The sequence below is a fragment of the Carassius carassius genome, chromosome 14 (genome assembly GCF_963082965.1).
Source record: "Carassius carassius chromosome 14, fCarCar2.1, whole genome shotgun sequence".
NCBI lineage: Eukaryota > Metazoa > Chordata > Actinopteri > Cypriniformes > Cyprinidae > Carassius > Carassius carassius.
Genome location: NC_081768.1, coordinates 22643458 through 22659772, shown reverse-complemented (window position 1 = coordinate 22659772; position 16315 = coordinate 22643458). Strand labels below are relative to the sequence as shown.

The window sequence follows — 16315 nt, the reverse complement described above, 5'->3', positions numbered from 1 at the left end:
ATATCACTTTGACTTTTTTATTTGCAAAAATTATAATTATGAGGGAAAAATTCTAAAAGCACATTTATTAAACGTAATAACTGTTCAAAAATGAATAAAGTTGATTGACTTATGTAAAGGTCATGCCCATGGGAGTCTATGTATTTATTTATTTATTTATTTTGTTTTATTTGTCTAAATTACATATACACTACAGTTCAAAAGTTTCTGTTGGTAGGATTTTTGTTAAGTTTTTAAAAGAAGTGTTTAGTCTCAAGGCTAAATTAATTTTTGATTAAAAACAGTAAAACAGCAATATTGTTAAATATTATTACTATTCTTAATAACTGTTTCTGTTATTTGTTTTTTTTTACCAGGATGCTTTAATGAGTAGAAATGTAAAATTAAATATAATTAAATATTAATATTTAATTAATATTAATATTATTATTATTTAATGTGTCCTTGCTGAATAAAAGTATTAATTTATTTCAAAAGACACACAACTACTGACCCAAACTTTTAAACAGATAAATGATAAATGCCTTCATGGCATCTATATTATAGGGTCATTCCAACTAGGTTTTTTTAGCCCTATATTTAAACCTTTGAAGTCAATAGCTTATTGGGTGATCACTTCTGAATGGGATGAACACTATATTTTTATTCCCCAAAATCGACATGAAATGTTGGCTCCAATGAATAGACAATCTGTGATTGATTCCATATAGAACTCTTGAGTCAATGAAATATAATTACAAAGGCTAATTTATAAAACTGAAGAGGCACTAAAACAGTTTAATCAACATCCCTATGTTTTATAACTAATTAAAACCAGATCTGCTTTTAGAGTGTTTTTCGTGATTTATCCTCAAGTCTGCACGCGAATTGAATGGTTCTTGAGAGGAAACTATTACATTTAAGCTTTATAAGTCTTCCAAAGTGGGATCTATCCAAGCTAGGATACAGAGTTCTAACATTCCGCACAGCCCTCATCATGACTGTTATTATAACACTTAATGGAGGGAGAAGAAAAAAATCCAAGTGGAGTTACATTATGAATCAACATGGAGCTCATTTTCTAATCCTGTTTGACAAATACTGATTCTATAAGACTGTTTCTGAACTTTTGGCTGTGGTTTTTTTATATACTCTCTCATCAGGATGTCAAAATGAGCTCCGCACTGACATAATGCCTTTTCCCACACTGCTTGGTTTTGTGCCTTTCTCAAAAGAGATCCAGATGAGGCTCTTGTGGAACAATAAGAACTCTGTGCATTAGAATAACTGGGAGAAAATGAATGCAGGTTGGTAGGGAGGTCAGTGAAGGATATGAACAAAAGTAGGAGGTGAGGAAGAGGAGGAGTATTAACCCAGGCTACAACATTAGGATGCAGGAGGAGCAGGAGGAGGCCAGCAAGTGAGAAGGGGACAGAGAGGACGACCCGGCCCGACTCAGCAAAAAGAGCCACGGACACAGGCCAGGGTGCGGGGGGAGGTAAAGGGGATAGGAAGACCTGTGGAAAAAAAGAGAGGAAGACAAGGAAAGGACAAGAGTAAAAACAGCACCGTGTCCAAAGGTCCTGCACAGCACCTTCCACTGAGCACAATTATCCAAGAGTTGATTGATTTGTTTGGTCCTGTTTACTACTACATGGCCAGAGGAGGATGCTGGGAGGAGCACTGACATGTCCTGACATTCAAGGTGGCAAACATTCAGTCATTAACTGAGGAAATTAGTGTTAATAGGATCGAGGCATTCAGTCTACGAGGATGAAAGCATAGGAAAAGCATAGAAAACCAATGGGCTATTCATTTTTGAAATAATAATAGCTCTTTTGCTAAACATTTTAACTTTTACATTAACATTTACATTTTAACATTTATATCATACATCAGCTGTTGTGTTAATCATGCATATATATATATATATATATATATATATATATATATAGTCCACATACTCTAAATGTGTCTATATACTAACAAAATAAGATCTGCAAAAACAAAGAGAATAATTGCAAATAAATATATGTATATAAGGATTAACATATATACTGTTCTGAAATAAGAATATATGTTGAAATAGTGATCAATGAACATATACAGTGGCATTTTTTAAATGTAATACTTTTTAAATATAAATTCTCTACTTTAATACATTTTACTCAAATTTCATTTGTGTATGTGTAAATCCTGATGCTTTATTCATCATGATTTGAGAAAGAAAGGGCATGCTTTAATCTGAACAAAAAGTCACCTGATCACACAAATTTTCTTCTTTAGTTAATGACTATTTAATGATAATTAAATAGTACAGAAATTGCATTTTTTCTCAATATTTGTAGCATAACATTTGTTTTTCAGGTTTAAGCATTTTAGATTTTAATGTTCTTATTTTCAAACCTTTAGACTTCACTGTATATGTACACATATGTTCTAGCAGTAAGCAGTAGCCATTCTAATTTCTTATACCCAGCATGCTTCTGCTTGTCTCATTAATAAAATAAATCATAACAAATTCAGCTAACTTTGCATAATATCTTATTTAACAAATTAAATAACCTTTTTTTATAATGGGCGGTAGCTAACGCTTAAAGTTTGGCAGATTCATGCTGGTTTAGAAATATCATCCATCCCTTTATTTTAAGAAAGTGGACTCATGTTATTGTCCCTTAAAGTCACAATAACATATTCTACAAACAATCAAGAATGCTTTTATAATCTTACCCGGTTTCCTTTTAATCCTGGTGGTCCTACTAAACCCTGAATGAATAGGGAGAGAAGTTACTGATGGTCCATTTTTCATTTCAATGCACTTATATGGAAACATTATAGTATTTGAAATGTTAAAGTGAGCTCTGGTACAGCACTTACAGGGATGCCTTGAGGCCCAATTGGTCCAGCTACTCCCATATCACCCTTTTCCCCCTGTAAAGTAAAAAAGACATTATAGTGGCATTATACTGAAACTATATTGAACACTGGACTCACAAAATCAGTGAATGTTTTATTTTAACTAACTGACAACAGGCCATTGAAAAACTGACAACACACACAAAGCAACTAGTTGCATTACTATCTTGCATGTGCATTAAACATCTAATAATTCAACAATTGATCAAGTTATTTATCACCTAAGCGATGTTGTAATCAGTGTTGGGGGTAACGCATTACAAGTAACATGAGTTACACAATCAGATTACTTTTTTCAACTAGTAAAGTAATGCATTACTTTTCAGTTACAATTAAATATTTGAGTTATTTTTTCAAATAAGTAATGCAAATGTTTTCCCATTTATTCACTCACACCTCTTCCTTTAGGCTCTTCCTTCAGGCTGAGGATTATTCATTTCACTTTTGGTGTGAAAGGGCTTTTACAGCTGCCAAAAATACAACGTAAAATTTTATTATTTTTTTTTGCTATTAAAGCCAATGTGAGAAAAAATAGCACAAAAGTAACGTTATGCATTGTTTTCCATAAAACGTAACTAAGTACTGCAATTCGTTACCTTTCGAAGGAGTAACGCAATATTGTAATGCATTACTTTTAAAAGTAACTTTCCCCAACACTAAATGTAATTATTTGTGATTCAAACTATACTTCATTTACTTCATATACTAGAAATACCCATTTTTTTAAGCCTCATGCATTTGTTTCTAAATTGTTTTTACATCACTAACCATTTCTCCTTTTGGTCCTGCAGGCCCAGGCACTCCAGCTGGTCCTATCAGACCCTTTGAACAAAGAAAACGACCAGCGTGAGCTTCAACAGAGGGCACGGCGGTGGGTTAGGAGTTTAGAGAGGGAGAGAAACTAATCAGTGTTGAGCACCAATAGATCAACAAACTTTTCTGAGCCGACTAAGAGCAATTTAAACTCCTTATATATGTTTAAAAAGAGCTATCCGAGGACCAATCTGCAGAGGAATTCCACAAAACTCCAAAGTTTGTTGATCTAAGTGGAAATAAACAGACACACAAGTAAATACAACAGCGAATCCATCGTCCATTTTCCTCCCATGACTTGGAGAGGATTCAACAGAAGGGCTGTTAGACATCTTGCTTTTTCAGGAGTCTTGCTTTTCAGCCATTTGTACAGTTGTATGCCATGAAATCATTGTTCATGCAGCCGCATCCCATCATGCTCTCTCCTGATATGGCATTACAAGATCAAAGCTTGTCATGGAATGAAATAAAGCTCTGAAGCTTGGAGGGAATTAAGCCTTTGAAAGGTCAGAGGTCAAGCATGTCTGAATATTTTTTACAAAGGTATAGAGGGCTGCGACGGCATGAAATGCAAAGGATTATTCACTTTGGTCGAGCACAATGTGCATACTTTTCAAAGAAGGAGAAATTGCGTTTCAGAGAGAGGGAGAGAGAAATGTTTATAAGTGTTTGGCCATGCTCCCCTTCAGTTACCCGCGTGTGGTACCTCTAGAAACAGCAAGAGGCAACAGCCAAACAGGCTTAGGGACAAAGTCAAATCAAAGTCATACTCATGCCGATGCAACCTCAGTAGAGATCTAAACAAGGCCTTGAACATTAGACAACACAGAAACGACACAAAACACAGAAGCAAGCAACAGCTCAAGCGGAAGCAGACAGACAGAAAGAAAGAAGCAGGCGGAGGGGGAAACGAGAGATGGATGGATGGAAATAGAGGGGTGGATGATGGGAACGTGTCTTGCGCCACTCACCACTGGACCAGGCCTGCCGTCTAAACCATGAGCCCCCTGGACAGTGTGTAAACAGTTACAGAGCGAGAGGAGAGGAAGGGAGGAGGGGAGAAGTGTGGGGGGAGGTGAGTGAAGCAGTGACTCGAGTGCCACATAAACACAACACTAGTTTTGATGGAGGGGTGATGTGTTGAAGATGATGTGTGAGAGACAAGCAGTAACTCCTTATAACATGACTTTAGCATCTTATCGTATAACAGCTAGTAATCAGGACTTAAAGCGGTCCATTCAATCGTATAGATAATGGTAAAAAAAACAGATGGCATATACATTCCAGAAGAGATGCAAAAACTAAAAATAATACTTGTAAATAGTTGTTCGGTTCCAAAACCTAGTGAGCTACATTGCCGTCGGCTGCCTTCTAAGGCAGAGTGAAACACAACCTCTTAAGTGACTGAACTGGAACACTATACATAGGAAGCGACTTTGCGTGCCACACAAATAGGCTAGCTCTCGTCACGAGAAGTGACAGGAGACTTGATATAGCATGCCGCTATGTTAAATTTGATGATAGCATGTTGCTAAGCTAACAAAACAAACAGCTTTTGTGCTAGAAATGAACATACAATGCTTTAAAATTATGTCAGCATTTCAATCTTGTTTTCGGTAAAAATCAATAAACTATTTTTATTTTACTTCAAATTTATTTTTTTAATTGCATAATGCGCTATTTTGTGTCCTATTTTACTACATTTCAAAATAGTTTTTGCTTTAAACATATATGTACCACAATCTTGTGAGGTTTTTGTTTAAAATGCTTTTTTATTAACTTTTTTTATACTGAAAATCAAGACAAAAATGCTGATTAAGAAAACTTTCTTGATATCTCAATTTCTATATCTCAGATTCAAAACAAAAGTCAAGGAGTTACTGTGCCATTGATGATGTGACTAGAATAAGTTAATCAATGACTTTGACACCATAGATATACACTAGACATGAAGTCAGGAACAGACCCCTGAAATTCATAGTAACAAAACCTATAGCATGCTATTTACAGTGCAGAGAGAAAACATTTTATAAACAACCACATACAGAATTTTGTAATAATAATATGAACATCAGTCACAGTAATCTGAAACCATCAGGAACTTGTTGGTGATCTATTAAAATGTGTGTAAAACAATGTGACAGGATTATTACATGATAACAATTGTATATATGATGTGGGTAATTTCACTGATTCATGCAATGTGACGGCAATTAGCCATGAACCATGACGCCTAGATACAAAGACACATGAAATTGCAGCACATTGATATTTGCATTAAATGGGGGGGGGGGGGGGGGGGTGCTAAAGCACAAACCTTACACAAAACATGCTTTTCCACTAACGCTGCACTCGGGAAAGACAAAAACACCTTGATTCAGTTGACAAGATTGCATGAAAACTATCAAATTAATTATGCACTGGTATCATAGGTATGAAGTACTCAATTCATTTATCATAATGAGTGATTTGAAAGACCGGACAGCTTTTTATCTTACATTGTACTGACTATATATGCAATGCATGTTTATCAAGTATCAAAAACTTAATTATAAAAATCAGAAATATACTTACAGGGAGTCCAAGATGGCCCCTGTCTCCTTTCTCTCCCTTCTGTCCAGGTGATCCCTTCTCTCCTCTCAGGCCTATTCCTGGCTCTCCCTAAAAAGAACATATGAGATTTAATGCCCTGTTTAGCATATGGCAGAAGACAAATAACATTATCTTTTACATTAGTTTGGAATACTTACCTTTGGTCCTGACAAACCTGGAGGTCCCTGATAAGCAAAAATGAACAAATATTAGAAATCAGAAGAAATTTTGAAGTGTTTAAAATGAATTTCTTGTAATAAATGCACCATCAAATGGGAAAAAATGCACTGATGCTTCACAGATATGCATGTAATATGTCTGCTGTTATCATAAGCTTTTGTGAAGTAGACATTGTCCTCACCAATGGCCCAACTGGCCCTGCAGGTCCTGGAGGTCCAGCAGGCCCATAGACCTGAGAGAGATCAGATAAGGGAGTTCCCATTATGACATTTCATTCAATATATTTCCCAAACCTATGAAACACATAGGGGCTCTATTATCTATAAAAGCCTCTGACATGTGCAATCCGCAGCTATATAGTGTGCACATACCAGTTCTGCTTTATCTCCTTTCTCCCCAGGTTCACCTTTCTGACCCTGAAGACATTATGAAAAAGGAATACTGAATTCTACCATTCATTTAAAAGAATTCAAACTGGCATGACGAAATACACTGCATCCCAAAGTCATGCCATGTCTTTTCAACAATGACAACAATCTGTTTGCTTGAGGGGCACCATTGCGTACCATTAGGCCTGGCAATCCAATATGGCCAGGGGGCCCTGAAACCCCCTTTTCTCCAGTAGGGCCATCTAAACCCTACAGAATGAGGAAAGAATAAGGAAATAGACATTAAAATTGGCAGAAAAGTCAATTGTGGGGGCTGGGTTGATGAACATGACTTGACAACCTTGTAAACAAATCTCACAACCAAGAGGCCTTTGAATTCATAGCATCCAACATGTAGGGTTAATGATTAGTAAACTGTAGGCTTTCAAGACGCAATGCTGCCCATCCACCACAAATGCTTTTAAAATTCATCAAAGTACTCGGCATGATTCTATTTGCTCAAATAACAAAGCCCACATTTAGATGCAACTCATTTTCTGATTAAGGTCTACAGTATATTCTGGTAAAGCATTTAATCTGAATAAATTGTTTTACACGTTCCACAGTTATTGAAATATGCTCTTTTAACCCAAAAAAGGCAATCTGGAAAAGTCTTCTGGAAATACTGGCCATGCTTTCTTTTTTATTCAGTTACAGTCAATATTCCAAACGAGGGTTACATGAATCCAAACTTTTCCTTACATAAACCAAATATATCATTGATTTCTAGAAAATGAAATATTGGCCTAATTTGGTTAACTTGGCTGTTGGGTTAATGTATTTACATGATGTGTACATAATTTGAATATAATGATATTTTGATTTAAGAATATTCTTTCATGCAAGTGGCAAAGGACACAAGACCTTTTGGGGTTATTTAACAGTTCAGGTGTAGTCAGACAGACTATATATGATGAGAATGCTGGGTATAGTCACTTACAGGTGATCCTGAGGGGCCCATGTCTCCCTTGTCTCCCTTTGGCCCAGGCAAGCCTATGACTCCTCCTTCTCCCCGTGGACCCTCTGGTCCAGGAGGGCCGATGGGTCCCTGTTCTCCTGACTTTCCTCTTGGACCCTAAACAGCAAACAGGTACTCAGCATTATGAAGTTTCAAGAGTTGTGTAAACGCATCCACCAGTGGACTAATGGCAGATTATTATTTCATTTATACTAAATGTTCATTATTATTTACCTTTTCCCCATCAAGGCCAGGGGGACCTGGAAGTCCAACATCACCCTGAGAAAAAAAAAAATATGTTTAATGCAAAAGAACAAGGAAGCCTACAGTGACCTGTCTTAAACCATGCTATGCATGCTGCTGAAAAAACTTCCTCAGATCTCATTAGAATTATATATGAATATAATCTAAATTCTCCTAAAGTTATACACTAAGGATAGAAAGGGTAAGAATGAGAGAAGTTGGTTAGCTACCTTCAAACCGGGGGTCCCAGGAAGCCCTGGAGGCCCAGGCAGACCAGGAGGGCCCTAAAATAAAAACAATATATACTTAAATATCTAGTATTTGTCTATACATCTATTTATGTGCTCAAATACGCGAACAATATCAAGTTATCCAGCCTCCCAATAAAAACTTTTTTCCCAACAAAGAAAGACACTTACCATTAAATGCAGATTGCGTATATCCTGAAAAATAAAATAAAATGAGTGCCTTCACATAATACAAATTAATCTGTTGAATCTATGATATGAAGCTGAGAAGTGAATATGCACTCATCATAATCAAATTAAAGACATTTATATACATCAGAAATAAAGACCTACATTTTCATTGTTGTTGATTAAAGATTTTCCTGGCTCCCCAGTTGGACCTGGTAAACCCTGTTGAGCAATGGGGAAACAATCAATAATATATATCATTATTTCTGATATCAGCCGTTCACATAACATTCAAATCTGGACTTGTTTGCATTATTTTCTCTGTCAGTGACACATGGCCTCTACTCACTCTTGGTCCAGTTGGGCCTTCCTGGCCAGGGTCACCCTACAATCAAGAACATTAATTGTGCTATTTTTTCCCCCAAGGACATATTTAAAATATAATAGTTATACAAAATGTCAATGGCTCACCTTTATGCCTTGATCACCTTTGTCACCCTATGAAAAGACATGCAACAATGAAAGTCGAAAATCAATTTTGACTAAACCATGAGGTTATTTTGTCAGACAATGCACACCACATCAAGAAAGAAATTCAGCAGTGGGCATAAGGTGGAGAATGGGGGGTTGGTACCTTGGGTCCGGCTTGTCCAGGTTGTCCCGGGGCACCTGGTTCTCCTTTGATGCCAGCTCCTGCAGCACTAGGCTCGCCTTTTTCTCCCTAGCAATAAATTACAATATAGGAGTTGACATTCAAAGATGCATCTCTATATACCGAAGGCATATAACACATTCTAGTGTGCTCATCTTGTTCCCATTAGCTTTTGAAGCATTACAGTTGGTGTCTTTAATTCACCACAGCTGCGGTGCTTAAACACAGGGAGTGAGAATGAAGGTGTGGTCACTGAAATACAACAAATATGGGCTGCAGAATATGATGTCACCTTCTAGGGCTTCTGTTTGGCAGAAGCCCTAATTAAATCATAGCAATAATCACATTAAAAATTAAAACACAGTCTTCCATTGCCTGCAGCACTGCAAGCCATGCAGATTTAATGCTCGCTTGCATGTGCATATGAAAATAAATGAAACACAAAGTCTAGTGAAACCGCAATGTAATAAGTCCACGTTGTTAAGTTTCAGTACAGACAAAATAATATCTGAAAATGACATTAAACAGATACATTTTGACACAGACAGAATTTGAGTGCAGACAGTCAGGTCACCACTTCATAGAAGTCTTTTAGACATGCATGTGCAATTAAAGTCAAATCAATGCAATTTATTCCCTCTCTTTTTATTCTTAACCCTTTCCTTTTTCTGTGGAACACTAAAGGTGATTTAAAAACTCTATTACTATTAGATAAAACTATTAGATATACCATTAGATAAAAAGCTTAAATAAGAAATGTTGCCTTAGGAAAAACATAAAAAATAAAAATAAAAAAAATAAGAAGAATACATTTACACTACATTGAAATATATTTAAATAATAATAAAAATAACAAAAGCACACTTACCAAAACTTAAATTTAAATTTACATTAAAACATAATATCAATAAATAATATCATATTACATAAATAATACTAAAATAAAACTTCAGTTGGTTAAATAAGGTGCATGATTTGTATGGACTACTTTTATGGCGCTTTATTTTCTCATTTTGATGCTTGAATATATCATTACATTTCAAAGAATTGGCAAAAAATCATTCAAAATGTGATCACTGTGTTGCATTGAAGAAAGCCATACATGTTTGAAATAACAAACGTTGAGTTAAATTCAACCTTAATATTCAACATCACGTCTAAAAAAAAACTTCCTGAGGGTTTAAGCCCAGTATCAGAACAAGCACTTATGCGAGAAACAGCCACAGCACACATTTGGGCGTACCTTGTAGCCCCGTTTTCCAGGGATACCAGAAACACCTGCCTGTCCCTTCATAGCAACAGAAAAATCTTTGTTACTTTAAGAATGATCAGCTAAATACAACCACACCAAACCAGGCTTTTACCTTTCGTCCAGGGACACCTGGGAAACCAGGCTCTCCCTGAAGGTTGCAAGACATCAACATTAGGAAAACAAAAAGAGAGAAAAGAAACACTGTGAGAATAGACCTAAACACATCCTCAAACCCTGACCTTAGAAAATCAACAAAGGAATCAGCATCTTATATTTTTTCAAGACAAATAAGACAAAAACTGTTTACATCGATCGGAAATCCCCAAGGGTCTATCAGATGTCATAATTTCTATTGTAGTGATTAGACAGCACGCGCTGGTATCAATATTTAGATTGGTATGTCGAAGTTTTTGCTCTCCATGCATGCAAATAGCTGATCACCCTCAGTGCCTCAATGAGCCGGCCCTCAGTTGGATTGTTATTAATAGTAAAGAGCACATGACAGCTATTTAATTCATGTCTGTTATCTCAGACTAATGAGCAGACATGAAGGCAGTGATCTACAGACACAGCTGTGGCTGCATGTGGACACTCGACCCATCGAGGTCGAGGGTGGCTGGGGTCTGACTGCTAGTGCACCATCCGTCTTTCTCCTGCCATCTCATTCCTCAAGTCTCAGACGCCACTTTACAGTGTCAGAAGGTGAGACGCTTATATGTGAGGTGCCTGTATAATGAGCAATCAATCACACTCTGGTGTGAAAGCAGTTTTACATACAACAATAACAGAAAAGACTGAGTGTTTTAGCAACGGAATGCTTCTGGAACCGCATGCAGGGTTCTGGGAAAAAAGGATAGTTCATTATAAATAAATGGGGATGGATAGAGGCTGCCGTAGAAGTGAACTACCTTCACTCCTTGTTTCCCAGGCATTCCAGGCATCCCTAGCTCACCCTGCAAAATCAGCATTAATTACTCATCTTTTCAATACTTAAACAGTCACATTCACGAGCCAAAACCAAAGATCGCACTCATAACGCAAGCAAAACACCACTGAAAGACTTTCACTTCAGCAGATTGTTAGACATGATGACAAACAAGTATTTCCCAGCACATCTGCTCACCACTGGACTGTATGTTGAGCTTTCGATGCTAGATTCTTAAAGCTACAGTTCCCCCGAAATTAAAATCCTCATGTCGTTTTTAAAAGCTATTTAAAAGCTTATTGAACACCAAAGAAGATATTTTGAAGAAAGTTGGTAATCAAACAGTTTTGGTTTCCATTGACTTCCAGTGTATTAAAATTGTTCTTTTTAAGCCAGCGGTTCTCAATTGCAGTCCTCGCGCCCCACTGCTCTGCACATTTTGAACGTTTCTCTTAGAGCTTCAGACATTTGTTCTATTCGAACATAAGTGCCCTGCGAAGTGGACATCACAGGATATTCAGCCATGATTCCATTTCGAAGCGAATGTAGCTATATGTTCCAATCAAAGTGCATTGAAGTGTGCAAGACGTGAATTTAATTTCTATCGATTTACAGAGGTATATGATGTCACAGTTGTCCATGTTTAAAGACGTTGCACAGCACAAATCAGTGAATGAATGTTTCGATGTGAGGTAAACTTCAACAGACTTCCCCTGCTCAGAGAGTAGGGAGCAATGAACATTTGAAAAACAGTTCATGCACGGAGTTCATTTCTAACGAGCTGATTATCTGAATCAGGTGTGTTAACAAAGAGAAACGTGCAAAATATGCAGAGCAGTGGGGCGCGAGGACTGGAATTGAAAACCGCTGTTTTAAGCAATTAGTAAAAAGTAACATAATTTAATTGAACACTATTTAAACTTACACCAAAATATCAGTTACTTTTCCAAATAAGTAATGCATGTGTATTTTCTAGATGTCTAATATAATTTTTTATATATTTTAAAAAGCTCTCCTTTCCCAGTGCTGGAAGAAATAGGGGTGTACAAGTGTAATAGAGTATGTGTGAACATCCTAAAATTTATGTTTTATTAAAAATGTCAAAATGCTGTTTCAGTGGAATTCATCAATTACAAATAAAATATTAACTTCCAATGCATTTCTAATGTACGAAATGGCTGCAGGCTAAGCATAGCAATTCCACCGGAGGTAAGAGAATTTAATTTAGCTTCAGTGAGAATAAGTAGCGCAATATTAACTTAACACATCACTTTTCATAGAAAGAAGCATTTTAACAAATATTTATAGCCTAGCAAAGCAACGATCAACCAGTTTTACTAGAAAACCGTCACTAGGCTAGCAGCAAACCACATCTAATCAGCTTTTAGCAGATTGGAAACTCGAGTTTAAACTGGTCTCTTTAGTAGGGTTATCAAACACACAAACAAACAGGTATATTAGCCAGCACTCAATCACTACATTACATGGTAGTGCCACAAGAGAAGCGTTTTCACAACATGTCCAGAAAGCCTCTACAGAAAACAACGCATGCCATTTGGAGACTGGTGGCCAGACAGCAGGCAGTTGAGGGCAGAGGTCAAATATGGCATGAAGACTCCAGTGAGTCTGAGCAGGGGGCAGGTGGCAGAGCCTCGCGTGGCATAACCCGCTTTGACAGGTGCAGTGGTCAGACATTGGAGAGAGCTGCAGGTTATCAAGAGAGCCAGACGCCATACGCATGTGTGTGGTTTGAGAGGGTATTAATGATCCAAGGCACTCCAGAGTGCTTTTGGGCCTGAGACAAGGCTGCTTGTCATACTCAGCTGCCTTCATAAACTCTGTCCAATCAGGCACCAGAACGGACGGCAGGCTTTGGACAAGGCAGAGAGTCGTAAGTGAGTTTATTCGTGTTCCCAGTAGATGAAAGAGCCCGTCTTCATGTTACGGTCCCGTTAAGGGAATGGCACGATGCAATGATTGTTGATCACTTTAATCATGAAAGAGAGACTTCTTGGACACATGCTGAAAACAGGAAGCCTCTTTGATCTTCTTCATTTCCAATCAACTCACACCATTCCGTTATAGGCCCATCATCATGTCTCCTTCATCTCCATCCGCTTCTATTTTAGAGCAAACAGCGCTTGGTGAGGCAGAGGCTATAGTTGTGGACTGACAGAGGCTGCAAGTGATTTATGGGAGTGCTAATCTTCAGGCTAAAAATGATGAGGACGGAGCCTTTGGAGTTGAGTGGAACTCTGGGAGGGTGAAGAGAACCATCATCAGCACTGAGGAGAAGTGGCTGCGTTCTTTGCTGACAAACTTGATTCCTTCAGGACAGTTCGTAATAAGTAATGACTTACTTTGGCTCCTATGAAATACGAGAGCATGGTATACGTGCTTGGCCCGAGGTATAAAGAGAAAACCTAATAAGTTCCATTTATATACTGTACATCAACATGCATCACATCCTGCACAAAGATTCCTTGTTTGAAGAGAAAAACAACTACAGTATACAAACATTTTTGTTCTGAGTCTTAAAGACGCAGTGTATCATTTTTTAGCAGCTTAAAGAGTAATAGCAACCCATTTTCCTTAACATTCCGACAAAATTCATAAAATGCTGGATTAAAAAAGCATAATGAAACATTTTGTAAAGAACATTCACTATGGCTCATTTATTTGATCAAAAATACAGTAACAACAATAATTTAGTGGAATATTACTGCAAACAACTGTTTTCCATTTTAATGCATCTTAAAGTGTAATTTATTCCTGTGATGCAAAGCTGAATATTCAGCATCATTACTCCAGTCTTCAGTGTCACATGATCCTTCAGAAATCATTCTAATATGTTGATTTACTTTTCAAGAAACATTTTTTTATTATCAATGTTGAATCCATTAAGTTTGGATACAGTAATACAACTTTTGGGGATTGTTTGATTTATTTAAAATGGCAATTTTTATAAAAATTTAAATGTCTTTGAATGTCTTTAAATGACTATTAACATTTGTTAATTTAATGCATCCTTGCTAAAAAAAAATTGATCTTACTGACCTACTAGACTGTACTTCAATATTTTTACTTCAAATTAATGTACTTTTAGGATGTGAAGAAAAATTATTTTTGCAGTCATTTATTCTGTTGCGGCCACATGTAGCACATAAAAACTCACTGTAAAATCATTGTAATGCATGGCTTCTCCTGACTTATTGCTTTAATAGCCCTTGGGTTCTCTGTTTTATCAATCCTGGTCTGAAGGGGAGTGTGTAACTGAGAAGTTTTGAGAGCCAGTGTCAAAGAGAATGAAACAAAGCAGCTCTCATTTGATCTCTGATGTGCTGCACTTTAAATTCATGTCACGCCATCAGCTCTCGTTCCTACTTGACATAAGAGTCTAATGGCAGAGGAATCACATGTGTTACATGAGTGAGTGTCTTTCACTGTGTTTGTGCAAGCTTGATTTTTATTGTAAATGTGTGTTACATTTTTTTCCCCATTGGAGAGAAACGCAGACAGTCTTTAACAGCCTCACTGAATACAGATGAGGCTCACCCGCTGCTGGCTGCAGGAGTAAAAGGAGTTAATTTAGCGTTTGCTTATCTCTTTTTTATCTCATAAATTTTCACTGGCTTTCACTACACAAAAACCTAATACTGACAAGTAATGACAGAGACAGATGTGACTAATGGGAAGACAGCAGTTTCCCCAAAACGTGATGACCTTCAGTACATTGTTAAATATTGTGGGTATACAATACCAGTTAAATGTTTGGACCCACTGGACTCAATCAGCACATAAGAATGATTTCTGAAGGATCATGTGACACTGGAGACTGGAGTAATGATGCTGAAAATTCAGCTTTGCATAACAGGAATAAATTTCATTTGAATTTATATTAAAACAGAAAACAGTTATTTTAAATTGTGATAATATTTAACATTTTTGACTCTATTTTTAATAACTAATTACAGCCTTGGAAAGCATACGTGATTTTCAAAATCTTCACAAAATATCTTACTCATCCCAAACATTTGAATAATAGTGTATCATGTTATTTACATTCCGATATATTAAAACAAGCAATAACCCATCCTTTATACAAACGGTCTGCAAAAATATTTCTGCATTCAATTAGAGGCAGTGACCAAGTTGTATATATTAATGTATAAAAAAATCCTAAATATAGCACTGCTGCAGATGTGCTTATTCATCTGCCAGCTCCCCAGATGGTATGTCTGATGATGAAAACATTCATATATTTAAACACAGAACTCTAATGCAGCAACACAAAGCACTGTCATGACAACAACAGACCTAACAATCGAAGAGTATGGCAGCACATGTTTGGCAGAGACAACGGCAGGTAGCAAAAATAAGTGTGCTAAGTCCATCAAGCAGCGTATAACAGGGGACTCTCCACAAACAGCAGGGTTAAAGGCCTGTAAATCAGACGCACAGGTGCTCAGATGAAGGAAGTAGGGAATGTCTTGAGCTTGCAGCCTGTTTTTCTCTTAGCGTGCAATCCCTCTGCTCTCTCAGCATGACTCTGGGACTGAGTCATATGTCTTTGTGCACATCCTGGTTTCAGTTGCAAAGCATTTGTCCTGCCCTAAGCCCTTGCGAGTCCTTGCTTTGGTAATGTAAGCTGGTGTCTACCAGTGGTGCTGAGTAAATGAGGGTGGATGAGTTATAGGAATGTACATTTTGGACCGACTTAAAGGAACCTTTCACTCGAAAATGAAAATTCTGTCATTATTGACTCTTTGTGATGAACAAACCAAATCTTACTGGCCACTGTAGGTCTCAACCTCAAGGCTCTTGCATAGCATAAATATCAGAACTTTGCTGATCATGCAAAAATATTACCATAGTTATATCTGAGCTTTTTTTGCACACACATACAAAGAAACCAACCAACCAAAATTAATGCATAACAAACTACATTTCTCAGGCAAAGT

At 37.0% G+C, this 16315-nt stretch overlaps 1 protein-coding gene across 1 annotated transcript in view; it reads right to left on the bottom strand.

Moving 5' to 3' along the window:
• Nucleotides 1–16315, bottom strand: part of LOC132157362 (collagen alpha-1(XIII) chain-like) — a 47048-nt gene that overhangs the window by 8352 nt on the left and 22381 nt on the right. Inside the window, exons 19-37 of the mRNA XM_059566696.1 lie at nucleotides 10542–10577; nucleotides 10421–10465; nucleotides 9160–9246; nucleotides 8997–9023; nucleotides 8875–8910; nucleotides 8691–8747; nucleotides 8529–8552; nucleotides 8340–8393; nucleotides 8101–8145; nucleotides 7849–7983; nucleotides 7047–7118; nucleotides 6852–6896; nucleotides 6662–6712; nucleotides 6459–6485; nucleotides 6283–6369; nucleotides 4680–4715; nucleotides 3664–3717; nucleotides 2857–2910; nucleotides 2710–2745 (exon numbers count right to left, since the gene is read on the bottom strand). Coding sequence (XP_059422679.1) covers nucleotides 2710–2745; nucleotides 2857–2910; nucleotides 3664–3717; nucleotides 4680–4715; nucleotides 6283–6369; nucleotides 6459–6485; nucleotides 6662–6712; nucleotides 6852–6896; nucleotides 7047–7118; nucleotides 7849–7983; nucleotides 8101–8145; nucleotides 8340–8393; nucleotides 8529–8552; nucleotides 8691–8747; nucleotides 8875–8910; nucleotides 8997–9023; nucleotides 9160–9246; nucleotides 10421–10465; nucleotides 10542–10577 — 1008 coding nt within the window. The remainder of the gene's footprint in view (nucleotides 1–2709; nucleotides 2746–2856; nucleotides 2911–3663; nucleotides 3718–4679; nucleotides 4716–6282; nucleotides 6370–6458; nucleotides 6486–6661; nucleotides 6713–6851; nucleotides 6897–7046; nucleotides 7119–7848; nucleotides 7984–8100; nucleotides 8146–8339; nucleotides 8394–8528; nucleotides 8553–8690; nucleotides 8748–8874; nucleotides 8911–8996; nucleotides 9024–9159; nucleotides 9247–10420; nucleotides 10466–10541; nucleotides 10578–16315) is intronic.